The sequence below is a fragment of the Trachypithecus francoisi genome, unplaced genomic scaffold (genome assembly GCF_009764315.1).
Source record: "Trachypithecus francoisi isolate TF-2019V2 unplaced genomic scaffold, Tfra_2.0 Lachesis_group3, whole genome shotgun sequence".
NCBI lineage: Eukaryota > Metazoa > Chordata > Mammalia > Primates > Cercopithecidae > Trachypithecus > Trachypithecus francoisi.
Genome location: NW_022681468.1, coordinates 149,151,126 through 149,177,022, shown reverse-complemented (window position 1 = coordinate 149,177,022; position 25,897 = coordinate 149,151,126). Strand labels below are relative to the sequence as shown.

The 25,897-nt window shown below is 59.8% G+C and overlaps 2 protein-coding genes across 5 annotated transcripts in view; one reads left to right on the top strand and one right to left on the bottom strand.

Annotated features, from left to right (window-relative positions):
- SPTBN5 (spectrin beta, non-erythrocytic 5) overlaps positions 1–14,968 on the top strand; it is a 53,415-nt gene extending 38,447 nt beyond the window's left edge. For both annotated transcript variants that reach the window (XM_033190504.1, XM_033190505.1), the window contains 24 exons: positions 70–258; positions 498–575; positions 1,224–1,396; positions 4,188–4,278; positions 4,420–4,566; positions 5,453–5,590; positions 5,669–5,925; positions 6,119–6,305; positions 6,588–6,800; positions 7,452–7,648; positions 7,770–7,974; positions 8,220–8,414; positions 8,992–9,147; positions 9,434–9,639; positions 9,811–10,000; positions 10,267–10,443; positions 10,529–10,630; positions 10,943–11,077; positions 11,408–11,479; positions 11,879–11,965; positions 12,098–12,189; positions 12,311–12,396; positions 13,265–13,355; positions 14,556–14,968. In XM_033190504.1, the coding sequence (XP_033046395.1) occupies positions 70–258; positions 498–575; positions 1,224–1,396; positions 4,188–4,278; positions 4,420–4,566; positions 5,453–5,590; positions 5,669–5,925; positions 6,119–6,305; positions 6,588–6,800; positions 7,452–7,648; positions 7,770–7,974; positions 8,220–8,414; positions 8,992–9,147; positions 9,434–9,639; positions 9,811–10,000; positions 10,267–10,443; positions 10,529–10,630; positions 10,943–11,077; positions 11,408–11,479; positions 11,879–11,965; positions 12,098–12,189; positions 12,311–12,396; positions 13,265–13,355; positions 14,556–14,568 (3,477 nt within the window). In that variant the 3' untranslated portion in view covers positions 14,569–14,968. The remainder of the gene's footprint in view (positions 1–69; positions 259–497; positions 576–1,223; positions 1,397–4,187; positions 4,279–4,419; positions 4,567–5,452; positions 5,591–5,668; positions 5,926–6,118; positions 6,306–6,587; positions 6,801–7,451; positions 7,649–7,769; positions 7,975–8,219; positions 8,415–8,991; positions 9,148–9,433; positions 9,640–9,810; positions 10,001–10,266; positions 10,444–10,528; positions 10,631–10,942; positions 11,078–11,407; positions 11,480–11,878; positions 11,966–12,097; positions 12,190–12,310; positions 12,397–13,264; positions 13,356–14,555) is intronic.
- A 9-nt stretch (positions 14,969–14,977) lies between these two features.
- On the bottom strand, positions 14,978–25,661 carry PLA2G4B (phospholipase A2 group IVB). 3 transcript variants are annotated; one of them, XR_004432070.1, is made up of 22 exons: positions 24,533–25,661; positions 23,272–23,344; positions 22,858–22,994; positions 22,613–22,744; positions 22,436–22,476; positions 22,265–22,307; positions 21,967–22,021; positions 21,569–21,699; positions 21,217–21,300; positions 20,907–20,944; positions 19,322–19,457; positions 18,534–18,670; positions 18,080–18,302; positions 17,838–17,955; positions 17,385–17,522; positions 17,115–17,219; positions 16,771–16,950; positions 16,320–16,486; positions 15,903–15,953; positions 15,622–15,808; positions 15,184–15,496; positions 14,978–15,131 (listed from the first exon to the last, which is right to left on the bottom strand). XR_004432070.1 is itself a non-coding variant. In XM_033190506.1 (21 exons), the coding sequence occupies exons 1-21, from the start codon at positions 24,539–24,541 to the stop codon at positions 15,285–15,287; spliced, it is 2,397 nt and encodes a 798-aa protein (XP_033046397.1). In that variant the 5' UTR covers positions 24,542–25,661; the 3' UTR covers positions 14,978–15,284. The 3 variants fall into 3 exon arrangements, 2 of the variants coding, with proteins under 2 accessions (XP_033046397.1, XP_033046398.1); XM_033190506.1 differs by having other exon boundaries at positions 14,978–15,496; XM_033190507.1 differs by lacking the exon at positions 15,903–15,953 and having other exon boundaries at positions 14,978–15,496.
- Positions 25,662–25,897: the final 236 nt, after the last annotated feature.

The following is a 25,897-nucleotide window of genomic DNA, read 5'->3' as shown; positions in this document are numbered from 1 at the left end:
TCCCCACCTCTCCTCCTGCCTGCTGGGCTGCTTCCAGTCCCCAGTGATCTGAGCCCAGTCCCGTTCCAGGCCGAGCTGGACTCCTGGACAGACAGCAGCAGCCTGGCCCGAAGCACTGGGCAGCGACTGCTCACAGCGGGGCACCCCTCCACGCTCGACATTCGCCAGGCCCTGGCTGGCCTAGAACAGGAGCTGAGCAGCCTGGAAGGGGCCTGGCAGGAGCACCAGCTACAGCTGCAGCAGGCCCTGGAGCTACAGGCAGGCACAGTCCCATCCCCAGCCTGCATCTTGGCCCCACCCGACAGGGCCTGTGCTGACCCCACAGCCTCTGGTCAAGGCTAAGGCTGGAGGGGCTGCTGGGCCAGGGACTTCCCCAGCACTCAGCACTCTTGCCTTCCAGGACCCTGGTTCCCCAACCTGTGCCACCGGAAGGGTCACTCCACCTGCCGTGGCTGGACCCTCTGCCGACTGTCTCTTGCCTTTTCCTTTGTTCCCAGCTGTTTCTGAGCTCCGTGGAGAAGATGGAACATTGGCTTAGCAGCAAGGAAGACTCCCTAGCCAGTGAGGGTCTGTGGGTAGGTGTCCAGCCGGAATGGGCAGGAGGGGCATCTTACAAGAGCAGCGTTCGGGGTCAAACCAGCCAGTGCTGCCTGAGCTCCCCAGGCCAGCGATCCTCCCCTTCTGGGGCGTCTCCCCACTTGGGGCCACATCCGTCGCTGAGCAGTTACTTACCTGTCATCTGGAGCAGTTCCCACGCCGCTGTGGGCAGGCCCCACCGCCAACACCAAGGAGCTTCAAGAGCGCCTGTGTGGCCCTGACCCATTCTTGCTGCCTCACCCCCGCTCTCCTCACTTCCCAGATGTCTAGAGGTTCGCTTTTCCCGCCACTGCCCCAACCCTGTAGCAGCCAAGTGTAACTCATAGGCGACCTCAGAGGATAACTGGAGACTAACAGTCCTCAGGGGAGTACAGAGGAGGGAGCGCTCACCTTACGTGAAAAAACTCTGCCTGCCGCGGAAATTCTGGCTCTTGATCCCTATCCCAAATGCCTCCCCGGGCTGGGAATCACTGTCCTGAAGTTGGAACAGCCTTGAGGGACATATTTGGGTGGAGCAGCTGCTCTGTGGATGAGCATTTGGTAGGATGTTCTAGGTGGGAAGGCAGGTAGCTTGGGATGGGAGGCGGCCGCCCCGTGGACTGTATTGGGTTCCCCACCCCCACCAGGACCCCTTGGCCCCCATGGAGCCCCTTCTGTGGAAGCAGAAGATGCTGGAGCGGGACCTGGAGGTGCAGGCAGGAAAGATCAGTGCTCTGGAGGCCTCGGCCCGCAGCCTGCACCAGGGTGGCCACCCCGAGGCTGCGAGTGCCCTGGGCAGGTGCCAGGCCATGCTCCTGAGGTACCGGTGGCTCTGGGGTGAGGGATGCTGTGGGCGGGCTGGCACAGGCAGCTGACATCCCGGGTCTTCCCTTCCTACCCTTCCACCGCTTGGCCCAGGCTCACCAGTCTTTTCCAAGGACTGAGGTCAGATGCCGGGGGTCCCCACCGCCCCGGCCCTGCAATGTGTCTGCCTGTTATGGACATCAAACACCATGTGGAAAATCCCACTTCCTTCTTCATTCAGTTGAGATCAAAGAGAGTTTAAAGAGAGGCTTATGCTAGGAGACCAAGAGGAAACCATCTCACGAAAGGGAAGGGCAGGGCACAGAGGTCAAGCATCGGCCTTCCAGGGCCACAGTCCTGAGTCCTGATGCTGCCCACTAATGGCAGGACTCGGGCAGGTTCCTCCTCACGGCAGCTGAGCCTCACCTCCCAGGCTCTGAGGGCTGTGATGAGGAGGAAAGCGTGGCGCCGGCCCCGGAGGCGGGCTAGGAAAGCGTGGCGCCGGCCCGGCAGGCGGGCTAGGAAAGCGTGGCGCCGGCCCCGCAGGCGGGCTAGGAAAGCGTGGCGCTGGCCCCGCAGGCAGGCTAGCAGAAGTCTTAGCTCATCTAACGCAAGTTCAGACACAGATGCATGTGACCTGCACGGCCCATGAGACCCCAGCTCTGCAGTTTTTTTTTTCCCTGTGAAAGCTCATCGGGTTTGGCTGCTTCATGCGGCTCCTCAGACTTTTAGATCAAGGGAGATAGGGTCAAAAGCCAGATCCCAGACTGGTGAGGGCTTTTGTCCTTCCCAGAGAGCCGACCAGCACCCACAAATGCCGTGGCTCCTTGTGCTGGTGTCCTGGCAGTGGTCGGGGCCAGCCCCTCTCCATTCTTGCAGGTGGATCACACCTGGGTACCTGTGGAGTTCTTTGAATTAACAGAATGCAAACATTGCTGGCCTCTGTCACCACCCACTCCCCCAGTCACCTTAGGTGGTTCCTGGCAGGCCCAGCTGCCCCCAGCACAGTGCCACCCTGACTTCTAGCCCCTGGCTTCTGCCCTCCTGCAGGAGCACGTTTCTGTTCAGTCCAGCCTCTCCGCACCCGCTCCTCCCCACACACTCACACCAGCGTGGGGAGGAGTGCGTGGACCTGAGGAGGTGGGGTGGGTGGGAGGGATATTAGAACTTCTATTTACTTTATAGATCTCAGTTTCTATTTTTGTGCATGTGGCATTATACTTGATATTGGTACAGAGGTACCTGTGTAATATATAAATCAAATTATTAAATATTATATAGATGTTAGATATTACATATTATATATAGGGAGGTCCTGCTTTAAAAATTCTTGCTGGCCGGGCACCGTGGCTCAAACTTGTAATCCCAGCACTTTGGGAGGCTGAGACGGGTGGATCACGAGGTCAGGAGATCGAGACCATCCTGGCTAACATGGTGAAACCCCGTCTCTACTAAAAAATACAAAAAAAAAAAAAGCCGGGCGAGGTGGCGGGCACCTGTAGTCCCAGCTACTCGGGAGGCTGAGGCAGGAGAATGGCATAAACCCGGGAGGCGGAGCTTGCAGTGAGCTGAGATCCGGCCACTGCACTCCAGCCTGGGCAACAGAGCGAGACTCCATCTCAAAAAAAAACAAAAACAAAAATTCTTGCTAATAGCAATGCCTGATCAAAAAAGTGGTTTAGACAGTATATTAGCCTATTCAGACAGCTGTACCAAAATACCACAGACTGGGTGGGGTGGTAGAAACCAGCAATCCCCCAGCCTTTTTGGCACCAGGGACCGGTTTTGTGGAAGACAGTTTTTCCCAGGGGATGGGAGGTGGTTTCCGATGACACTGTTCCCCCTCAGATCGTTGGGCATCAGATTCTTATAAGGAGACTGCAACCTAGATCCCTCGTGTGCGCAGTTCAAAACAGGGTTCCAGCTCCTGTGAGAATCTGTTGCCAGTTGATCGACGGGAGGCAGAGCTCAGGCACTCATGCTCCGCAGCTCACTTTCTGTGCACCCGGTTCCTAACAGGCTGCGGACTGGTGCCGGTCTGCAGCCCAGAGGCTGGGACCCCTGGAATAAACACTCTTCTCACAGCCCTGGAGGCTACAGGTCCACGGTCCAGGTGTCAGCAGTCGGTTTCCTCTGGAGATCTCCCTGTTCTGGCAGAGGTGCCTTTGCCCTGTGCCTTTCCCCCATGCTTGTGTCTGCCCCAGTTTCCTCCTCTCATAAGGACACATAAGGTCACAGTGGATTAGGACCCACCTATATTTTCACTTAATTGCCTCTTGTAAAGACACTGTCTCCAAAACCAGTTCTGGGGTTAGGCCCTCAGCATAAGAACTCAGGGGTACAGGCCGGGTGCAATAGCTGTATTCCCAGCACTTTGGGAGAACGAGGTGGGTAGATCATTTGAGGTCAGGAGTTCAAGACCAACCTGGCCAACATGGGGAAAGCCTGCCTCTACTAAAAATACAAAATTTAGCCGGGCGTAGAGGCATGAGCCCGTAGTCCCAGCTACTCGGGAGGCTGAGCAGGATAATTGCTTGAACCCAGGATGTGGAGATTGCAGTGAGCCAAGATTGTGCCACTGCACTCCAGCCTGGGTGACAGAGTGAGACTCTGTCTCAAAAAAAATCTCGGGAGTACAAAATCCGGCCCATAACAGACACGTGTACAGAGGTGGAGTGCAATGGACCTTTATTCCAAAGGAAACTCCAGACTCCAAATATATTCATACCTGAGAAAGCCTAGGCTGAACGGGCACCCCACCCGGCCCCGGGGGTGGCCCCAGGCCCATGAGCCTCTCCTCCTGGCAGGAAGGAGGTGCTCTTCAGGCAAGCTGGGACTCGCCGCCACCGCCTGGAGGAGCTCCAGCAGCTGCAGGCCTTCCTGCAGGACTCCCAGGAGGTTCGCCTCGCTCGGAGAGGGAGGCGGTCACGGTGGAGAAGGAGTCGACCCAGGGAAAGGCCGCACTTCCTCTGGGGCATCCCGGAGGTCGGGGGAAGGCGAGAGCCCTGGACCGCAGGCCTGTCCTCCCCATGTGCCCAGGTGGCCGCGTGGCTGAGGGAGAAGAACGTGGTGGCCCTGGAGGAGGGTTTGCTGGACACAGCCACGCTGCCAGCGCAGTTACGGAAGCAGCAGAATTTCCAGGCGGAGCTGGACGCGAGCAGGCACCAACAGCAGGAGCTGCAGCGGGTGAGGCCCTGTGGGCAGGAGGGTGGCGGGACCGCTCTCCAGGGAGAGCACAGGACAGTGCCCCAGAGCTGGTGCTGAACCACAGTAACGGTGGCCAGTGTTACCCAGTACTTTCCGGGTGCAGGCGCCTGGCTAAGCGGCTGAGTAGGCGGAAGAGCAGTGAGAAGTAGTTGCTTCCCCGGGGTGGGGGCACCCTCTCCAAAAATGACACCTTTTCAGCAATTTTAAAGATAACATTTTGATGTGAACAGGATATAGCCAGCAGTCCTGTGAGTGAAGGAGTCAAAACATAGCCAGTTTTTTTGAGACAGGTCTTGCTCTGTCGCCCAGGCTGGAGTGCAGTGGCAAGATTTCGGCTCACTGCAACCTCCGCCTCTCAGGCTCAAGTGATCTTGCCAGCTCAGCCTCCCAAGTAGCTGGGATCACAGGCCCGTGGCACCACATCCGGCTACTTTTTTGTATTTTTGGTAGAGAAGGGATTTCGCCATGTTGCCCAGGCTGGTGTCAAACTCTTGAGCTCAGGTGATCCACCTGCCTCAGCCTCCCAAAGTGCCGGGATTACAGGCATGAGTCACTGTGACCAGCATGGCACTTTTTTAAAACATTCTCTTTTCCACCTGCAAAGGCAGATCCTGACCCCAGGCTGGCTCCCTCTGATATAAATCACCCTGCTAAGTATTTTACATGACTTATTTAAACAAAATAACCATTATTTTCTCTGTGATACGGATAAGGAAAATGAGGCTTAGGTAAAGAAAGTTGCTCAAGATCTTGCAGCTGGCCGGCAGGGCCTCTGCAGTTGTGGTGCTGGTGGTCAGTGTCAACATAAGTGCCCTGGTACCAGCGGTCCTGAGTCCACAAGGGGTGTTTCATGTTGTGGCTGCAGGAGGGACAGAGGCTACTGCAGGGGGGCCACCCAGCCTCGGAGGCCATCCAGGAGCGACTGCAGGAGCTGGGAGCACTCTGGGGTGAGCTGCAAGACAACTTCCAGAAGAAGGTGGCCAAGCTCCAGAATGCCTGCGAGGTAAGGTTGTGTGGGCCGTGGGGTGGCTGGCCGGGCTCCAGGCCTCTCCTCTCCTGCCAACCTTGCTTTCTACCCTAGGCCCTGCGTCTGCGGCGGAGCATGGAGGAACTGGAGAACTGGCTGGAGCCCATCGAGGTTGAGCTGAGAGCCCCCACGGGGGGCCAGGCACTGCCTGGGGTGGGCGAGCTCCTAGGCACACAGAGGGAGCTGGAGGCAGCAGTGGACAACAAGGCCAGGCAGACTGAGGCGCTGCTGGGCCAGGCCCAGGCCTTCGTGAGGGAAGGCCACTGCCTTGCCCGAGACGTGGAAGAGAGGGCCCGGCAGCTGCTTCAGAGGTAGATCCGCCCGTGCCCTCAGCTTCTCTTCCCTGCCTTCCTGGAGGGACCGCCACCCCTGCCCTCTAACTGATCTCACTTTCTCCCGCTGCCCATGGTGAGGGCCACAACTGGGTGATCTGTGTCACCAGGTATCCCTAATACTGACACCCATGGTCCCTGCCTCCCTGGGTCCCACCCTCTACCACTGCAGGTTCAGGAGCCTGAGGGAACCCCTGCAGGAGCGCAGGACGGCCCTGGAGGCCCGGAGCCTCCTCTTGCAGTTCTTCAGGGACGCCGACGAGGAAATGGCCTGGGTGCAGGAGAAGCTGCCTCTGGCCACGGCCCAGGACTATGGCCAGAGCCTGAGTGCGGTGCGGCACCTGCAGGAGCAGCACCAGGTATGGGCCCACCCGGGGAGGGGAGGGGAGGGCCGGCCCTCGCATGTGAGCGGGGCTCCTCAGCCAAGGAAACAGCACTCTCTGTGGCCCAGCCAGGAACTCTGCCTGTGGAGGCTTTTGGAGTACTCCGGATTCTTTGGGGGTCATGGGGACAGGGAACTCCTTGGAGACAAGTTAGTGGGGTCCTGTGAAGCTTCAAGCACAACTGTGGGAGTTCCCCAAGGGTCAGCAACCTCCCCATCCTCCTGCCTCCTCCCCATCCTCCTGCCTCCTCCCCCACAGAACCTGGAGAGTGAGATGAACAGCCATGAGGCTCTGACCCGGGTGGTGCTGGGCACTGGGCACAAGCTGGTGCAGGCAGGGCACTTTGCCGCCCACGAGGTGGCCGCCCGGGTGCAGCAGCTGGAGAAGGCCATGGCCCACCTGCGGGCAGAGGCGGCAAAGAGGCGGCTTCTGCTGCAGCAGGCTCAGGAGGCCCAGCAGTTTCTGACTGAGGTGAGGGGAGTGATGGGCACAGCGGGCGGGCCTGGAACCCAGGGCGAGTGCAGCCGGGAGGTAACTCCAGGGCTCTGGGCCTGGGCACCTTTCATCGCCTCCACTCTGGTCTCCTGCCCCCAGAGGCTTCCTTCCACATGTTTCCCAGAACACAGCTGCTGGCTGGGTTGGCTTTTGTCTTTTTTCCCTCTAGACCAGTGGTTCTCAACCAGGGCTTTACATGAGAATCACCTGGAACCTTCCCTGGATGATTATACCTCAATTACTTCAGAATGGTGAATACAATTGTAAAGGAAGAAAAACAGAAGTAAATGAAGTAAATAGGTTAATAAATGAAAGGGAGAAACACTGCAAGGAATATTTGCTAAAACTTGGTTTTATTTTATCAAGTGACAGAAACAAAATCTATGCCTGTGAACCAAGAATAAAGTGTCTATTTTGCATGGAAAAAAATCACCTGGACCCTTCACAAAACACTGCCATCCTGGCTGTGTTTCGGACCAGATGAGGCTGCTTAGGAGTGGGGCCAGGCCGAGGGAGCGCGACAGCTCCCAGGCGATTCCCATGTGCGGCCAGGCTGAGCATCGTGGCTGTAAATCCTGAGCCCTGGAGGGTGCCCCAGGAAAACAAATCTCCACTCTGTCACCCCAGCTCCTGGAGGCGGGATCCTGGCTGGCCGAGCGGGGCCACGTCCTGGACAGCGAGGACATGGGCCACAGTGCTGAGGCCACACAGGCCCTTCTGCGGCGGCTGGAGGCCACCAAGAGAGACCTGGAAGCATTCAGCCCACGCATTGAGCGGCTGCAGCAGACAGCAGCACTCCTGGAGAGCAGGAAGAACCCAGACAGGTGCGGGGGCAGCCGCGCCATCTGGGAAGGAGCAGAGAGAAGCCCCCTACAGAGGTGGCAGGAGACTGCTCCAGCCTGGAGAGGAAGGGCTGCAGTCCAGGCTGTCGCTGTCTTCCTGCAGCCCCAAGGTGCTAGCCCAGCTGCAGGCAGTTTGGGAGGCCCATGCAGAGCTGCTGCAGAGGGTGGAGGCCAGGGGGCATGGCCTGCAGGAGCAGCTGCAGCTACACCAGCTGGAGCAAGAGACCCTGCTCCTCGACGCCTGGCTGACCACCAAGGCGGCCACTGCTGAGTCCCAGGACTACGGGCAGGACCTGGAGGGCGTCAAGGTGAGTCACTCCTGAGCAAACCTCGCGGGCAGTGGGCAGAGGCCGAGGAAGGCCTGCCTTGGGATGAAAGGGTTGCTGGGGAGTCAGCAGAAAGGAGCTTGGAGAGGGTGTCCTAGGGAGGATCCCAATGGTTCCGGAATCAGGGCTGAGGGATTGCAGAGCCACCAGTCTGCTGAGCTCTTCTTGAGCTTTGAGAGCTCATGATGCCATCTCGAGTGACCCTGCCAGGCCTCACACCTTTGCAGGTGCTGGAAGAGAAGTTTGATGCTTTCAGAAAGGAAGTTCAGAGCCTGGGCCAGGCCAAGGTGCATGCCCTGAGGAAGTTGGCAGGCACCCTGGAGCGGGGTGCACCCAGGCGCTATCCCCACATCCAAGCCCAGAGGAGCCGCATTGAGGCCGCTTGGGAGAGGCTGGACCAAGCAATAAAAGCCCGCACAGAGGTAGGTAACCACAGGCCCGGCCGAGCTAGGGGGTCTTAGAGTCTTCAAAAAAATCCCTCTAAGGCCTCCCTACCACAGGCTTTGGTTCCAACAAGACATACACCCTGCTGGCCTCGAGTGAATGCGCCTTCTCCCTCACCTGCTCAGGTTTCTTCCAGGACTCAGCTGTAGCCCAGGACATTCCATCTCTGTAGGTCCTGGGCCGGGGCTGCCTCCTGAGCTGACCGTCTCCCAGCCCCACGAGAGGCACTACAGGTGGTGCTGCCAGGGTCAGCTGGATCCCCGAGAACCAGCCTGCTCTCTCACATGGACCCAACACCTCGTATCTGCCTTTCCCTGAGATGCACATGAGGCCCTCTCCTCTCCCCGCCCTCCCCACCCCCTGGCCTGCCACAAGACCCGCATTGTCACGTTCACTGAGGGTCCAGCATGGAGGATGGTTTCTGTACCTGGGGACACATCAAGCCCCATGGTCCTCCTTGCTCAAAAGGAGGTGGCCCAGGAGGCCATGTCTCCAGGGAGAAAGGAGTCCTGGGAGCAGAGAACAGCCCTGAGCAGCTCCTTTCTCCTCTCCCAGAACTTGACTGCAGCCCATGAGGTCCACAGCTTTGAGCAGGCAGCAGCCGAGCTCCAGGGAAGGATGCAGGAGAAAACGGCCCTGATGAAGGAAGAGGACAGAGGCCACAGCCTGTCGTCTGTGCGGACCCTGCAGCAACAGCACAGGCGCCTGGAGGTGAGGCCCACGCCCTGCAGCCTGCCTGTCTGTCCCTGCCCAAAGGCAGTGGCTGAGGGGACCTATCTCAGCACTCCCCCAAGGTGCTAGGTGAGGGCGCTCCAGCCCCAGCCTGCTTCAGCCTCCTCTCCAGAAACCCAGATCCTTCCCTGAGGGGCCCTGGGACTTGGCCCAGGTTATGCAGCAGAGTGGAGGTGGCTCCTCAGAGAGGCCTGGTGCTCCTGAATGGAGAGCACGTGTCGGTTCAGTGTGGGGACTGAACCCTGATCTCATGCTCTGGTTGCAGAGAGAGCTGGCAGCTATGGAGAAGGAGGTGGCACAGGTGCAGACGGAGGCCTGCCGACTGGGCCAGCTACATCCTGCAGCTCCAGGGGGCCTGGCCAAGGTGCAGGAGGCCTGGGCCACTCTGCAGGCAAAGGCCCAGGAGCGAGGCCAGTGGCTGGCGCAGGCTGCACAGGGCCATGCCTTCCTCGGGCGCTGCCAGGAACTGCTGTAGGTGTCCTGCCTCGGCTGCTGGCTCAGCTCTGCCCTGTGGGGTGGGGGTATCCTGGCTCTTCAGGGAGCTGGGCCCTCCCTCCCCTGCCCGTGCCCTCCCCCCCCCCGCCGTGCCCTCCCCTGCTCCCCAGCCAGCCCTGACAACAGCTCCCTTCCCTGACCCTACAGAGCATGGGCACGGGAGAGGCAGGAGCTGGCATCCTCCGAGGAGCTGGCTGAGGACGTGGTGGGGGCTGAGCAGCTCCTTGGGCAGCATGAAGAGCTGGGGCAGGAAATCAGGGAGTGCCGCCTTCAAGCCCAGGACCTGCGGCAGGAAGGACAGCAGCTGATGGACAACAGCCACTTCATGTCCCCGGAGGTGCGAACACAGAGGGTGGGCCTGGGGTTGGGCTGCAGCCTGATCGCCAAAGGCCTCAGGGCCCCTCACGGGCATGGAAACCAGCAGGCCAGGAAGGCTGGGCGCAGGCAGGGAGAGAGGCTGGGAAGGGGCAGGTGCGGGTCTCACAGCCTTCCCTCGGCACTTCCATTAACACTTGGCTCTCCAGCCCTGCCCTGCCCTGCCCTGCCTTGCCCAGGGTGGGAGCCCTACCCAAGCTGTCACCCCTAGCAGCCCCTCCCCGCCAGGTGACAGAGTGTCTGCAGGAGCTGGAAGGGCGGCTGCAGGAGCTGGAGGAGGCCTGGGCCCTGCGCCGGCAACGCTGTGCCGAGAGCTGGGGTCTGCAGAAGCTTCGGGAGAGGCTGGAGCAGGCTGAGGCCTGGCTGGCCTGCCGGGAAGGCCTCCTGCTGAAGCCCGCCTATGGGGTGAGTGGGGGTCCTGCCCCTTCGCCGGCTACCGGGCTCCGGGCGCCCCCCGAGCTGGGTCTCACCCGAACATGCTTCTCCCCAGCACTCAGTGTCAGATGTGGAGTTGCTGCTACACAGACACCAGGACTTAGAAAAGCTGCTGGCAGCCCAGGAAGAGAAGTTTGCCCAAATGCAGAAGACAGAGGTGAAGAGTGCCTCCGCTAGGGGCTGAGGGCTGGTGGGGGAACAGTCCCTCTCAGCCTGCAAGTCAGGGTCTCCAGGGCACTGAGCCCTCACGCTGCCTCACCCACTCCTTTCGCTGGCCAGCTGCGGTGGTGGGAGAGGCACCATGGTGGACTGGGTGCGAGCCTCCAGAGCCAAAGCTGAAAGAGCTAGTGAGGGGGAGGCAGGCCCCCTCTGACCGGGAGGGATGGGGGAGGGGAGGTAGACGGGAGCCCGAGGCGTGGCTGGTCTCCCTGACCTAGCTCACCTTGCCCATCTTGCCCCACTCCCCAAGATGGAACAGGAGCTCCTGCTGCAGCCACAGGAGCTGAAACCTGGGAGAGCTGGCAGCTCGCTCACATCCTTTCAGGGGAGGCCCTCTGGACACCAGGGGCCAGGAGCGCAGCTGGCTGAGACGAGGGGCCCCCAGGCAGGTATCCCCATGGGGCTGCAGGCACCCCCAACATTGGTCTCCCTGGAGTATGCAGTGGCTGGGGCTGTCGGGGTGAGGGCCCACACCCTGGAGCCAGTGCTGGGAGCCCTGGGCACAGGAGCTGAACGTCATTAGGAATAAAGATGGCTATCTACAGCCATGCCACCCTGAACATGCCCAATCTCATCTGATCTTGGAAGCTAAGCAGGGTCGGGCCTGTTAGTACTTGGGTGGGAGGAATACACAGAGCAGGGGGCAGTGGGTGTCTCACCCGCCTTCCTGAGGGTGCTGGTCCTGACATTTCCAGGCCCCATCTTGCATTTTCAGGATTCAAAGGGTGCCCCCACCATGGAGGGGCCTTTGGAGTTCAAGCAGCACCTGCTGCCTGGCGGGAGGCAGGTAAGTGTCTGGAGATTCCTTCTCCAGGCAGCCCCCACTTGCAGTAAAACTTGAGGGGCTGGGAAGAGCCATCTAGGCCTGGCACCCTGGCACTGTGACCTTGGGCAGGTGCCACCCCCCACCATGCTGTCCAGGCAGTTTGGTTCCTTGGGGCCCTTTCCAGCTTCCGCCCCCCCCACCCAGGAGGTGCTGGGATTCCTCCTCCCTCCCTGCTCTTTCCCTTCTGCTTGATTTCTCCTGTCAGAGCCCCTCTGTGGCTTCCCTTTCCCCACAGGGACTTTGGTCCAATCCATGGCTTTTCCTGGGAGGCTCCACACACACAGCGAGGCAGGGACAGGCCCTAGCTCCCACTTCCCTTCTGCACATGGCTCATGTGGCCTTCCCGCCTCCCCTCCACAGCCCAGCCCGAGCTCCTGGGACAGATGCCATGGGACCTTGCAGGGCAACTCCCTGAGCCTGTTCCTGGATGAGAGGATGGCAAAGGAGGTACCAGGCGGGGTGAGGGAGATGCAGACATCAGGGTGCTGGGAGACAAGGCAGAGGGGCCCCAGGACAGAGGGACCACACAGGGAAAAGCTGAGATGGCCGCAGTGACCCCTGCTTTTCATCTCTCCTCAGAAAGTAGCTTCCCTGGCCCTCCTTGACCTCACGGGAGCCCGGTGTGAGAGGCTGCCGGGCCACCATGGCAGGAAACACACATTCTCCTTAAGGTGAGGGGAGAGACATGGACTCCGACATGGCCCCCAGCAGCCACCTGGCTCAGTGGGGGCTGGAAGCGTGGGGAACCCCAAAGGGACAGTGGAGAGTTTGATGTGTCTGTGTGGGTGCCAGGCTGACCAGTGGGGAAGAGATCCTGTTTGCAGCACCGTCCGAAGAGCAGGCTGAGAGCTGGTGGCGAGCCCTGGGCAGCACTGCAGGTGGGCTTCAGGGGAAGGATGCGGGGAGGGTGGCCGACTCCCTGGGCCCCTATCGTTTTATGCATCCTCAGGAGGTTTCACAGTTAGCATCTCTAACCCCCGAGAAGTAAGTTGGACTTACTGTTTTTTCTCAAAGAATTTAGGTCCCAGAGAGGTTAAGCCACTTGCCCAAGATCACACAGCTAATTAGCAGCAGAGATAGGGCCAGTTTTGAGCCCCAAGCTGTGTCCTGGTCCTGTTCTGCACCTTTTGGAGTCTGCCATTCTGAGACTGCCCCAAGCCCTTCCTGCCAAGATCCTCATGGACTGTTCCTCCAGGGGCTTTCCAGGCTCTGTTCTGTCTGACCTGGGGGCTTCTTTAACCTTTTAGTCCTCAGACAACTTTGAATGTCACCACCTTGACAGTAAGCAAGCTGGGTTCTACTCGGAGGAATATACAGACAACCCCTTGGACCACTTTCTTCCATGGTCAGCGTGCTCTGCCGAGGCTCCATGTGGATATAGCGTGTTCAGGGAATGTGTCTGGGATCCTAGCTGTCTGGTTTCCCTGGACTCTCCTCTCAAGAGTCTGTCTTCCCAGAAGCCCAAAGGGATCTTGAGTTCGGCATTCCAGAATCCCGCACCTCCTGAGAAAGGCTCAGCCTTTCTTAACTCACCTGCGAGGAGTTTTCTAAGAGGCAGGACACATGGGGGAAAAACCTGCCCACGAGTGCTCAGCCCACCCCGCACCCCCACGTGGGAAGGGCCTGGCATGGCCAGGCTGCCCAAGGCTGTGTTGAGCCTCCAGAAGCTGGAGGAAGGAGCAGCCAGACCTGGCGCCTGCAGGTGGTCTGGGCCAGGCTAGCAGTGGTTATTCCCTTGCTCTGCAGCCCAGAGTCTGAGCCCGGAACTCAAAGCCAAACCTGTCAGCTCTCTGAATGAGTGCGCGACCAAGGATGCCCGGCCTGGATGTCTACTCAGGTGGGACACACCTGGGCGGGGGGAGCAGGGCGGGGAGCCCTGGGCTTCAGTGGCTGGCAGGTGCTGCCCTCTGAAGCCTGAGATTCTGGGCCTCAGACTGACTCTGTTGGGCTGTGGGGAAGTACTACTGGACACTCACCTGAGAGGAATCCAGGCCACAAGGCCCAGATTTCCATAGACTCAACAGCGCTCCCCTCCCAGGGCTCACTCCATGCCCTCCACAGTGTGGGGGCCCTGTAGACAAAGCTGCCTGGGCTCCCTGTGCCCCTCCTGCTTGGCTGCTTGTAGGAGGGGCAGCCAGGTTTCCCTCTGCCCGGTGCTGAAAGCCTGCCTGGGTTTGTTTCCCAGGGGCCCATGCCCTCCTCACTTTCCTCCCTCCTCTCTGCTCTCCAAGGCACAGCACATTGGCAGGACGGCCAGACCCTGCCCCACCCTTGTTCCAACCCATTGTCTACCTGGTCCTCCCCTGCTTTCCTCAATCCCCACTCCACAGCAATGGAGAGGGCCAGTATGTCCTGGACTGCAGGCCAGGGAGGAGGAGATGCGAAGGTGGATGTACAGGGCAGGTGGCTCTTACCTGGCTCCTCGGTCCCTTGTAGATCCCAGCATCATTTCGATGCTCAACCCCCTCACCCACATCTCCTTCCCCTCCAAACCAGAGGGCTTCAGGCTCTCCAGGGGGAGGGGACACCTGGGGGTAGGTGAAAATGGAGGAGGGATTGGAGACAGGCACATCCTCTGTGCATGGGCCCCATGCCAGATGAGCCTAGACATGCACACGCATATACAGCTGTGTGCCTGGAGGGCTCATACCACAAGGGGTGGCAGCCACGGCTGTGGTCTCCAGTGTAACCATCTGCTCCCAGTCCTGCAGGGCCCAATATATGATTTAGATGATGTGTTGCTGAGACAGGCCTTGTCCTGGACACAGTGGCTCCTGAGGCTACCAGGACAGCCATTTCTTCTGCTGTCTCTAGCTCAGGGCTGGGGTTGCTAGGCCTGCTGACAGACGTAGAGTTGGGTTATGAGAGTCGAGGCAATTCCCACTCTTTACCCACAGCTGCTGCCACGCCTGTCAGCTCTGGAATCCATGCCCACACTTATTCTAGGAGGCTGGCTGGTCCGGGGAGGGCAGCGCGCCAGTGTTTGGAGAAGATCTGGGGTGGCCATACCCTACTAAATCCACTGTTTTCCCAACAGGTCTGATCCCTGAGGTGAACCCCAGGGCAACAGCAAACTTCAGGGCCACAAGCGAGGACGCATTTCCCCAGGCCCAGCTTCTGGAATAGACAGTTCCTTGTTACAAGATGGCTCCCACCATGTGGCAGGAAACAGCCACTGCCTGGCCTCCCCTTGCACTCCTGTCTGGGTGAAGAGGAGACGTGTTCCAGCAGAGCAGGTGGGCAAGGCCACGGCTACCTCAGGCCCACATGGCCGCCTCCTTGCTTGGAAGGGGTGACTGAGCACAGGTAGATGTGGACGTGTGCAGAGAATCTACTCTTCGGAGGAAGCCCACACCGACGAGCGAGCTCTGTACCAGCCCTTGCCATGTACAACCAAAAGCCTAGAATGACACGGCCCTTCTCCGCAGTAATAACAGCTGGTCTCAGATACATAGCGCCTCACATTTGTATGAGTCTGTAATGTATCAAGTGTTCCATCTCACCTTGTACAACTACTCAAGGTAGCGCAGAAGGGAAAACAGACACGGGCCATGGGGTGATTACACAAATGGGCTCGGCCTCCTTACCCCACTGCCAACTGCTGAGGCCCCAGGGAGCTCCCAGCCCTCAGCATGGACCCTGGGACAGGGTCACCTGAGCCCCAGAGGCTCTGAAGCACTGGGTGGTGACAGTTCCCACCTGCAACTCAGCAGCCAGGGAATGAATGAGAGTCAGGGGTGGCAGGGCCAGGCAGGGGCTCCGGCTGTCACTGGGGCCTGCGCTGCCGCCTCCGCTGCACCGCCTGGCGCAGGGCCTCCAGCAGCTGCTCCCGGTTGTTGCAGACATTGTAATGTGTCAGGCGCAGCAGCTTGTCCACATCCTCCTGGCTGTAGGTCACCTTCGTGTAGTGGTAGGGAGAGTCCACTGAAGACAGGTTCACCTCCCCAGCCGCCGCCGCCTCAGGTGTCCGCCGGACCCCTGTGGAGAGAGCGGAGCCTGGCGTGGGGGAACATGTTGTGGGGAAGGTGGGTTTGGAGACGCACGGGGGACACAGGAAGTGTGGGGGACTAGGGCAGCAGGAGGGGAGATGAACAGCGGCTCACCAGGGGCCGAGTACTCCCGGAAGGAGTCGCTGACAAGAGGGAAGTGCAGCACCGCAGGGGCTCCGGGGCAGGTGGGGTCGGAGAAGGTGTGGCACTCCCGAGGCCGGAGCTGCTCTTCCGGGCTGGGCGAGATGGGCGGGAACGGGATCCCCTGCTCCTGGCAGAACCGGCCCAGGAGCTGCAGCTGCTGCAGGGCAGGCAGAAGGGGTGTCAGAGGGACAGGACCCCTGGTGTCCTCAACACTGGGGCTGACGATGTGAGATGCACCAAGATTCACGGACCTGGGGCTCAAATGCCAAGTCAGGATCTCCAGTGGGGCCTACAAAGCCAGCCTTTGGGAAAAAAATGCCACACCTGACAGGCCTCAGTGGCAGCTCCTCTGGGGCTAGACGGAGCTGGGCTGCTCCCAGCACTCCAGTTCTGACACTGGGAGGCAGAGCAGACTCGGCAGGTGGGCCCAGAGGCCCAGGACCACACCTCGCAGGTCAGTAAAGAGGACCCAGATACAAGATAAAACCTCGCCAGCTTCCCAACTTCCGGAAGAGAATGAGCAAATTAACAGATTCCAGTGTCCCAGTCACATGCAGTCACTGTCACAGCTCCTAAAGGAAGCTGCACCAGACATTGGACTCCAAAGCCCCTCTCTTCAGGGGGCAGGGGCCACCCACCACCTCCCATACCTGCCCACCCTCCCCAACCTGGAAGGCTCCGTGGAGGTTGTAGTCCAATGACAGGATGAGGTCCACGTCCCGAGTGGGCTGCAGGAGGGGCAGGCAGCTGGTGTTGATGAGGTAGCCAACATCCAGCAGGCACAGCTGGGGCTCCGAGGGTGTCAGCTGGTTGGGGAGCCCATCCAGAGTGGTAGCTGGAAGGTTGGGGAGAGCCGCAATTGTCACGGATACCAAGGGTACCAGATTCCTGCTGGAAGGAGAGACTCTGGCCTCTGGCCCCTGCTTTCCTGCTGAACTAACACCCCCGCAGCCCGGCAGGTGGGCCCTGGGTCCCCAAGACAAGGAGAAAAAGACCCCTGCTCCAAGCAGTCCAGGGAATCGAGCTCAAAGCAGAACGGGAGTGGACCGGGAGGGGTGTCTGGAGCTGGGGACTCAAGGCTCAGGTGGCCACAGGAGGACTGTTGAGAGAAGCAGGTACCTTTCCAGGTGGAGAAATGAGGATGCTGAAAGTAGTCTTTGTGGAAATGGAGGCCACGCAGGAAATTATGTGTGGCCTGGGCCAGTGGGCGCCGTGTCAGAAGATCAGTGAAAAACGCAGCTATCCTGCTGGCTGTTGAGGGTGGTTCTTCTATCTTCAGAAGGGGGACCTGTTCCTTGTCTACACAGGCAAGGTAGGGGTGTGGGGGGAGAATGGGGACTCCTGCATCTTTATCCCCACCTTGGTGGTGACCCTGGACGGGGAAGAGGTGAGACCCCCCGCCCCCTGGTACAGCCCCAGCTGGCTGCCTCTTGGCACCCTTATGAAGGGGCCGGAGCACCTACCCAGGTTGGCCTGGTTCCTGACCCAGCGGTCCCAGAACTGGCTGGGCTCTGAGGCCCAGTATAAGCTGTCCTGGAGGTTGGCTGCATACAGGTTGCTCCAGATACCTGAAAGAGCGGCCGTGAGGGAAGAGGGTGCCCGACTCCTGTCCCAACCCTACCCTTCCCCATGGCCAGTCCTGACCCAGGAAGCTCTTCTGACCAAGGGCCACCCTCTCAGGGCCCATTTTCCCTGCTCGGCCCAGCTTCCCCAGCCTGCCCAGTGCCCCTCACCTTCTAAGAAGCAGATGCGGGACTCAGGGAGCTTCTTCATCAGCCGCCCCATGAAGAACTCAGAGCCAAAGAGCTCAGAGGGGATGAAGGTCCCATACTTGGGGAAGCCAACCTCGTAGGGAGAGAACTCGCACCACTCTGTGAGGAGGCCACCCCTCAGCCTCATGGTGCAGAGCCCTTAGGCACCCACACCCCCACCCAGGGCTTTGCTTTAGGGCAGCCGAGGACCAGGAGGCCCAGGCCTTGTGACCTGGGCTTTGTGCATGGGACCTGTGGCCCCTGCCTCCTTCCCAAAGGCCCAAGGGATCCTGGTAGGGTGTCAGTCTCCAGAAAGCACAGGGCCTGGCCCAGGAGAGGTGGGTGTGACATCTGCTGTCTGCACACAGGCCCCGTCTCCCCTTACTCCACCAACCGCGAGGGCACAGGTCTCATCTCAGCTCTGGGGCCACTCACCCCCAAATTCAAAAGTGGACAGGCTCTGCCCCTTGGTGTTGAGGGCACAGTAGATGGGCAGAGGGTTCTGGCCATGACTCAGGGCCTCCCGCTGATCTGAGAGCTTGTGGTCATGGGGCTGGGGAAAGACGAGTGGAACCTAAACCCACAGCTGCCTGGGTGCCCAGGCCTTTCCCACCCTGCCGTCCAGTGCCGTGCCCCAGCTCCAGCCCTGGCTCTGCCCCCGGCCGCAGCCCCCGCACCTTCTCGTGCAGCAGCGCCTCGTTGATGAGGGCCCACAGGCTGGTGAAGCAAGCTGGGTAGCCCCGGCGGGCACGCTCGGCCAGCTCCTGCCGGTACCGCTGCAGCTGGCTGGGGGCCAGCACACCGAGCTTGCTCTTGGTCACCTGGGTCTTTAGCAACTCAGTGGGCCCTGCCAGGTCCTTCTGAGACCACTCTGGGTCCTCATAGAGGTTGGCCAAGGCCCTGGGAAAAGCCAAAGCCAGAGGGCTGTCACTGAAGGGCCCTCCAGACCTCACGTGCCCCGGGTTTTCTAGGACAACAGCCTGGCAGGGACCTCCCCAGGGTCTCCTGGAGCACATTTCTCCCTGGCACTTCATTCTCCCAGCCCTTCTAGTTTGCTCAGAGGCCTAGGAGAACCCTGGCACCAGCACCCCCTGCCACACGGGGTCCAGCATCAGCCTGCCCCCAGCTCACCAGGTGGAGCCCGAGGCCCCGGTAACGTAGGAGACGCAATCCAAGAGGCCCAGCTCCTGCAGGCCGGCCAGCTGCCCGTACAGGGAAGTCATTGCCCGGATCCCACCGCCAGTGGCCATAATAGCTACCACAGGGATCTGGAAAAGAAGACAGCCAGGCCTGCAGAGGCCCTAGGAACGGGAAGGCCAAGCCACGGGAAGAGGAGGGAGCAGGTCAAGTGGTCACCCAGCCCACAGCTAAGGCCTGATCACACGTCTTGGGACCAGTTCTGAGTCAGCCCTGGGGGCCAGAAACAGCCTTAGTGAGCGCCCAGCTCCTCCAGTCCTAAGGGCTCCAGGAAAAAATGGCCCAGGCAAGTTCTGAGCCTCATCTCCTCACCCTCAGCCCTCGAGTCTGATGCTCACTTTCTGGAAGACCCAGGGCCCACCTTAAAATTTTCCCAAATTGCCATCACTCCCCCAGGAGATGGCCCAGGCTAATAGGAACCTCCTGAGGCACCCCAGGACCAACAGGCCTCATGCCAGCTATCTGTCTCACTCCTCAGACAGGCTAGGCTGAGAACCAGGAAACAGAGTAGGAAAGGCAGCCCTAGGAGGCAGCTCCCGGGTGGGCTCCAGGCACCTCAAGCAACACTCTGCCTGTGCCAAGTCCCTGCTAACGCCGGGCGAGAGGAAGCAGGGTGGGGACAGGCAGCTACGAACTCTGGTCTAGATCAGGGACAAGCAGCTCCAGTGTTCAGTACTGAACAATCAAGTCGGGGGACACCCCATCCAGCCCAGCCCCCAAACCTCGTCCTCTTGCAGGTCTCCATCCAGCTGCAGGGCCTGCTGCAAGGCCGCGGCCACCACCTGCTTCCTCCTGCTCAGGAAGGCCTGTTCCTCTGCACAGGGCCTGAAGCCCAGTCGCACGGCCAGCTCCCTCGGTCTGGCAGGGGAGGGAAGAGACCATGAGACAGCTCTCAGCCCTCCCCAGAGAATGGAAAGCTGGGTCTGCCTCACCTGCACTGCCCACCCTCCTCTCCCCAACCTTCACTGCCACTGCTGTGTCACGAGACTGCAGTTTGACACCTAGGGGGAGAGTGTCCATGTGGACATGCTTGGGAATGCAGCAAAGCAGACTGGCGGAACACAGAATTCCGTGGCTGTAAGAGGCTGCTTGGGATCCCAGGTGCAGATAGGCCCCCAGGAAGGACCTACACCATGGATCCCCCATCCAAGTCTCCTGCTCTGTCCCTCACCCATGGAGTTCAAAAATGACTACCAAGAGGGTGGATGCCAGGTGCAGTGGCTCACGCCTGTACTCCCAGCACTTTGGGAGGCTGAGGCAGGCATATAACTTGAGGCCAGGAGTTCAAGACCAGCCTGGCCAACATGGGGAAATCCTGTCTCCACAAAAAATATAAAAATATAAATATAAAAATATAAAACCAGGTGTGGTGGCAGCACCTGTAATCCCAGCTACTCGGGAGGCTGAGGCAGGAGAATCTCTTGAACCCCAGAGGCGGAAGTTGCAGTGAGCCAATATCACGCCATTACACTCCAGCTTGGGCAACAGAATCTGTCTCAAAAAAAAAAAAAAAAAAAAAAAAAAAAAAAGGCCGGGCGCGGTGGCTCAAGCCTGTAATCCCAGCACTTTGGGAGGCCGAGACGGGCGGATCACGAGGTCAGGAGATCGAGACCATCCTGGCTAATACGGTGAAACCCTGTCTCTACTTAAAAAAAAATACAAAAAACTAGCCGGGCGACGAGGCGGGCGCCTGTAGTCCCAGCTACTCGGAGGCTGAGGCAGGAGAATGGCGTAAACCCGGGAGGCGGAGCTTGCAGTGAGCTGAGATCCGGCCACTGCACTCCAGCCTGGGTGGCAGAGCAAGACTCCGTCTCAAAAAAAAAAAAAAAAAAAAAAGACGGGGAGGGGCAGAAAAGGGCCAATGATTCTGTCTCCGAGAGGTGAGAAGCCGCTGTCCCAAGACGGTGGGCGACAACTCTACGAAGATCATTTAAGATCCGGCCATAACAGCTTCCACTCAAAAGGGCGCAATTTCCCCTCTTCTCTCCCTTGGTTTCCTGCCCTCTCTGTGCCCCAAACCATGTTACCATTTTCCATCCTCACCTCCCTGCGTTTTCCAGCCAAACATTTATCAAGTGCTCCCCAGGTGCCTGGCACTGGGCTGGTCGCTCACTCATCCCTCCGACCATAGGTGCTAAGGCTCCTCCCAGTACTTTGTGCCCCCTGCTGAGCGCCAGCCTGAGCCCCTTCAGAGAGCATGAGGATGAGGGGAGGCTGTTTCTCCCCGTCACTCCTCCAGGCCTGCTCCAGCCCCGGGCCCCCATTACTTTTCCAGGGCCTTGCCCAGTCCCCAGCCAGGCCTCTCACCCTGCTTCTTTTTTCAGCTCCACTCTCATCAGGGGGTCCTGAAAACCATGAAGGCCCCAGTCACAAAGGTCGGCCACCTCCACCCAGCTGTGCTCCTCTTACCCTGACCCCAGGCGTACCACCCCCCCACTGTCTCCACAGGAGCCAGGCCTGAAGCAGGGATGCTCAGAGGGTACTCCCCAAAGAGCCTGGCCCCTGGCACCTGCTCAGGGTGTGGCCCACGGAGAGAAGCGGGAAGCAGGCCCGTCCCTCTGTGGCCTGGGGCCCAGCCCAGTCCAGGCACCTCGCTTCCTCCCCTGGGAGGCAGTACCTGGGACGTGGGGAAGACAAGCCTCACCACTTGGTCAGAGGGCAGGGCACTCAGTGGCACCTTTAGTTGCTCCTCGGGGGCATCCTGCAGGGGACAAAAACAGAGACCTAAGAATCTTTACGCTTCCGCTCCTCGCACGGACCTCACCAAACTCCCACCGGCAACCACAGAGGTATGGGAGGGACGGACAAGGGAGGCCAGCATGGGCCCACACGTGCTGCCAACGTGCCCACACTGCCAGGTGGGGCAGAGGTCAGGCTGGGAGGAGGCGCTGAGCCAGGGTACTGGGAGGAGGTGCGGAGGGAGGGAGGAAGTTCTGGGGGCCCCACCTCCAGGGAGCGAGGCACACTACCTGTAGGTGAATACTCAGCTCCTGTTCCCAGCAGGCTGGGCAGTGGAAGCGGAAGGTGCCAGTGCCCACAGAGGCCTCCTGCGGACCCTCACAGGACCCAGGAACCACAAGCTGAACTCTGCGCTCTGAGGCTGGAAAGAGGAACCAGAGCAGAGAGGCTGAGGACGGTATCTCTGCCCACAGAACCCATCTTGCTGGGAGGCCTGGAGGACACCTCCCTCTCCCCGCTGAAATAGACTGGTCAGGCCGGGGCTACGAGATGGAGCCCCCACCACAGTCCCCCTGGGAAGGCCTAAGGGGAAAGCTCGGGCTCCAGGGAGCCTCAGAGAATTGTCCAATGCTTAAAGGGGGAAGACGGGCTGAGGGCTGGGGGCTGTCCCAGTGAGTTGGGGACTCACGCTTCTGGTCTCCTGTCTCCTCCAGTTGAACGTGCAAGCAGGAGAGCTCCCGGGCCTGAGTCATGAAGAGAGCCCCTCAGACACTAACCCCACCCCCATTCAGGGACCCCACCCTCCCAGCACCCTGGCTCCTGCTGGTCTGCACTTCATTACCTGGACCCTTGAGATTGTATTCCCTTAACAAACTGAAATCCCAGGGTCTCCAGACAGAGGCAGCGGTGGGCCTGTGCCTCAAGCTGCTGGCATGAGGGAGTCCCGGGGACCCCAGACCACCTCCCAGAGCACTGGTCACACTCACCACCAGAACGCCATTGCTGACGAGCTGCTCGCCACAGTCAGCCCTGGAAAGAGATCCCAAAGCCCCCTTAGTGGGAGTCCAGGTTCTCACCCCACAGAGACCTGGGCATCCCCCAGGCACTAGTGCTGTCCTTCCCACGAGGCACTCCCACCCAAACTGCCCCTGACTCACAGACTCTGCAGGCGAAATTCAACTTCCAGGCACCCCTCACCCTGGGAAGAGAGCCAGAAGCGAGTTAGAAAGGGTCAGAAGGAGCGCACATTGTGTCAGTGAGTATGAGAGACGTGCGTGCGTGTGGAGATTTCAACCCAGACAGCAGCTGGGGCTGCCGTGGCAACACCGCCTTGCCTGAGGGCTCAGTGAGAAGCTCTCGTGCCGGAACTCCCCAGCCCGCAGAGTCCCCGCATCAAACAGCACTGACAACACAGGGTCATCTCCGGTCACCAGGTCCTGGTCAAAGACTTTCAGTTCCACGACATTCTGGAGGGGAAAAGAGTGACAGGGCTGCAGGAGGGAGGGGACGGGAAGGTGAGCAGGGCAGCGGCAGCGGCTGGTGGGGATGTGGGTAGAGCTAGCGCTGATGCCTGGCCCACCTTGAGCTGCCTGTGGATCCTGAAGTGAAAGCTCTGGTTCCAGACAGGGCTACTGCTGTTCTTGACTGTGCGTGTCTGGAGCCTGTGGCTGCAGGCTGTGGGCAGCCAGAGAGTCACGTAGCAGTCAGAGGGGGTCACTGTGGGAAGGAACAAGTGCCTAGTGGTGGCCAAGAGCCCTTCCCAGCCACCCAGACCCACTTCCTTCCATCACCTGGAGCCCCATGTGGGGTAAGACTAAGGGGAGGGGAAGTAGGGGGCAGAGGCAGAGCCCCAGCTGCCACCTTCCACCCAGAAGCTCCTCCAAGCCCCCTCCTCTAGGCCCTGCCCACCAGCCCACCCGCCTCCACCAAATCCAGCCACAGCACCCTCCTCCTCCCTCAGCCCAGCAGAGGCGCCAGGGCGGTGCGCACTCACCTAGGTCCTTAGAGGGTAGGCGATGGGCCCTCAGGACACGAACAGTGAGCAGGCAGGTCCTAGACACCTCTGCCTGCAGAGGCGGGAGAGGGGAGACCTGCTACAGGCTGATGAAGCCAAGGGTGACAGGGGCCGCAAAGGAGGCTGGAGCCTTAAGGCCTAATCCTGAACCCCAGGCCTGTCCTCCATCCCATCAGAATCCTGAATCAACAAGAGGAGACATGACATCTCCATCATGATGCCTGCCAGCACTCACACAACGCTCTGCGCCAGCTCTGGGCCAAGGGCTTTGCATACATTAACTCATTTATCGCACAACCACCGTATGCGCAGATACTATCTATGACAACCCTCTCCACGAGGAAACTGAGGCACAGAGAAGCAGTCATTTGCCTGAGGTCCAGAATTGGGATTGGAGCCCAGGCAGGCTGGCTCCAGATTTATGCCTCACACGGACCTGCTTCCGCCTCCTCGGGGTAGTATCCTTTAGGCTCTCCACCTCACATCCCCAGCCCACACCCCAGCTCAGCAGCTTTCAGGCTGGTCTTGGGTGGGAGGGGAAGTGGCACGTCAGGCCCCGGCTGAGCTGCTCTCGCACCCTCCCTCTACCCCAGTCAGAAGTGCATCCCGCAAATGGGCTCTCTCCTGGGCAGGGGAGGCGGCTCCTAGCTCAGACCCCTCACAGGCTGTCACGTCTGCCAGGTCAGGCTGAAGATGGTCCCCCAGTAGCTCCCTCCAAACCCATCCCCCTGGTTCCGGGAATGCAGCCTGGCAGGTGCACCGGGACCAGGGAAGCCAGTGCCAACTGCTTCCTTTCGGCCTTCTGCCTGCCTCCACAAGGGCCCTAATACGTCAAGTCCAGGGAGCAACCAGGTCCAGGGCAGTGCTGGAGAGCCTCATCCACCAGGGTCAGCCCAGGGCCTCCACACTCCAGGCAACTGAGTCAGTGGAGCACAGAGCAGCCACTTCCTTCCAGGGCCTCAGTCGGCAGCTGGGAGCCTGTGAGTCTCCAGGGCCCATATCCATGGTGCCAGGGAGCTGTGCCAGGAGACCATTCCCAGGGCAGAAAAAACTCAGGATGGATCCCTCATCCCCAGGCCTCCTTCTCCCCTGGCTTCTGCCCACTGCCCGGGTCTTGTGGTCAATAAACTCCCCTCCCTACACCTGGAGAAAACCACAGCTCCCATAAGAAACATATTCGCCAGGCCCCAGGCAGAGAGCAGGGGTCAGAGCGGGGACCCAGTACCCTGCCAGGCCTTACCAGAGCCATGAGACCGAGTCCTTAGGAGCAGGAATGATGGAGCAGTGGCCACAGGATCAAGGACTGTGGGCTTTCTAATCCAGAGCCAGGGATGTAATGTCCCAGTTGGTCCCAAGTCCCTCCCACCCGCTGCCTCTGCTCCACCTAAGCTCCACACCCACTCCTGGACCAGCCACCTGTCCAGGAAACGAGGCACCCTAAGCCTATACTAGAGATCCTGACACCTCCGTGGCACTCGCCAGCCATTACCACCTGGGCCTGCCCCGCCCAGCCCTGAACTCCCAGCTCTGCAGTCCCAGTCCGGAGAGCTTGCTGCCAGGGGCTGAGCAGAAGGAAAGCAGGGGTGAGTCCCAGAACAGCAGCCAAGGGAAGAGTGGAGTGCCCCGTCACAGGCCTTTCGCAACTCTGGCACCTGTTGGACAGGAATGCCCAGTCTTGACTGCAGGGCTCCATCAATCTGAGTGGAGCACCTGGGCCCCCTCACGACAGGCAGGGGAGTGGCTGTCACATAAAACAGCCCTTCAAAGCCAGGTGCTGAGTGGCCAGGGATGAGGCCTGTGGGTTGGCACTCAGGGGCAGGGGGTTCTCCTGTCTCCAGGGCATGGTTTGTAGGGGGGTCAGAGTGTGGAGACCAACTCCTTCCTCAGAGGGACAGCCCCAGAACAGGCAGGGGCTTCTGTCCCTTCCTGCCTGTGCCTATTATGGGAGAAACAGGGGTTATCCCCAGGGCACCAGGTCCCACCTGCTGCCCCTGAACTGGGGGAGGACAGTAACCATAGCAAAGCTAGGAATAGCTCTCAAGGCCCTGGGCTGAAGAGGTCTAGGCGAGAGAGTTACAAGACTGAGGTCTGCTTGCTTATCCCAGGGAGGGGCTGCGGTGGCTCTCATGGACAGCGGAACTTGGGCAGCTGACAGCTCTTTGGGCCCAGGCTGGGATCCAGCCCTCACCCCCCAGTGAAGGTCACCCTGAAGTTTTTACCCGAACCTTCAGGCCCTCCTTAGAGCACAAAAGGCAATTTCAAGAGGGAGGATCAGAACATACAACTCATAGGCCGGGTGCAGTGGCTCGTGCCTGTAATCCCAGCACTTTGGGAGGCTGAGGCGGGTGGATCACGAGGTCAGGAGATCAAGACCATCCTGGCTAACACGGTGAAACACCATCTCTACTAAAAATACAAAACATTAGCCGGGTGTGGTGGCGGGCGCCTATAGTCCCAGCTACTCGGGAGGCTGAGGCAGAAGAATGGTGTGAACCCGGAGGCGGAGGTTGAAGTGAGCCGAGATCACACCACTGCACTCTAGCCTGGGCGACAGAACGAGACTCCACCTCAAAAAAAAAAAAAAAAAAAAAAAAAGAACATACGA

Bases quoted from the DNA above. Each gene is read 5' to 3' on its own strand.
- PLA2G4B (XM_033190506.1), bottom strand. The intron at 22,308-22,435 runs GTGAGTCAGGGG...ATCTCTTTCCAG, and splicing joins GAATTTCGCCTGCAGAGTCT to GGCTGACTGTGGCGAGCAGC. The intron at 15,809-15,902 runs GTCCGTGAATCT...CCTGCCCTGCAG, and splicing joins ACTTGGCATTTGAGCCCCAG to CAGCTGCAGCTCCTGGGCCG.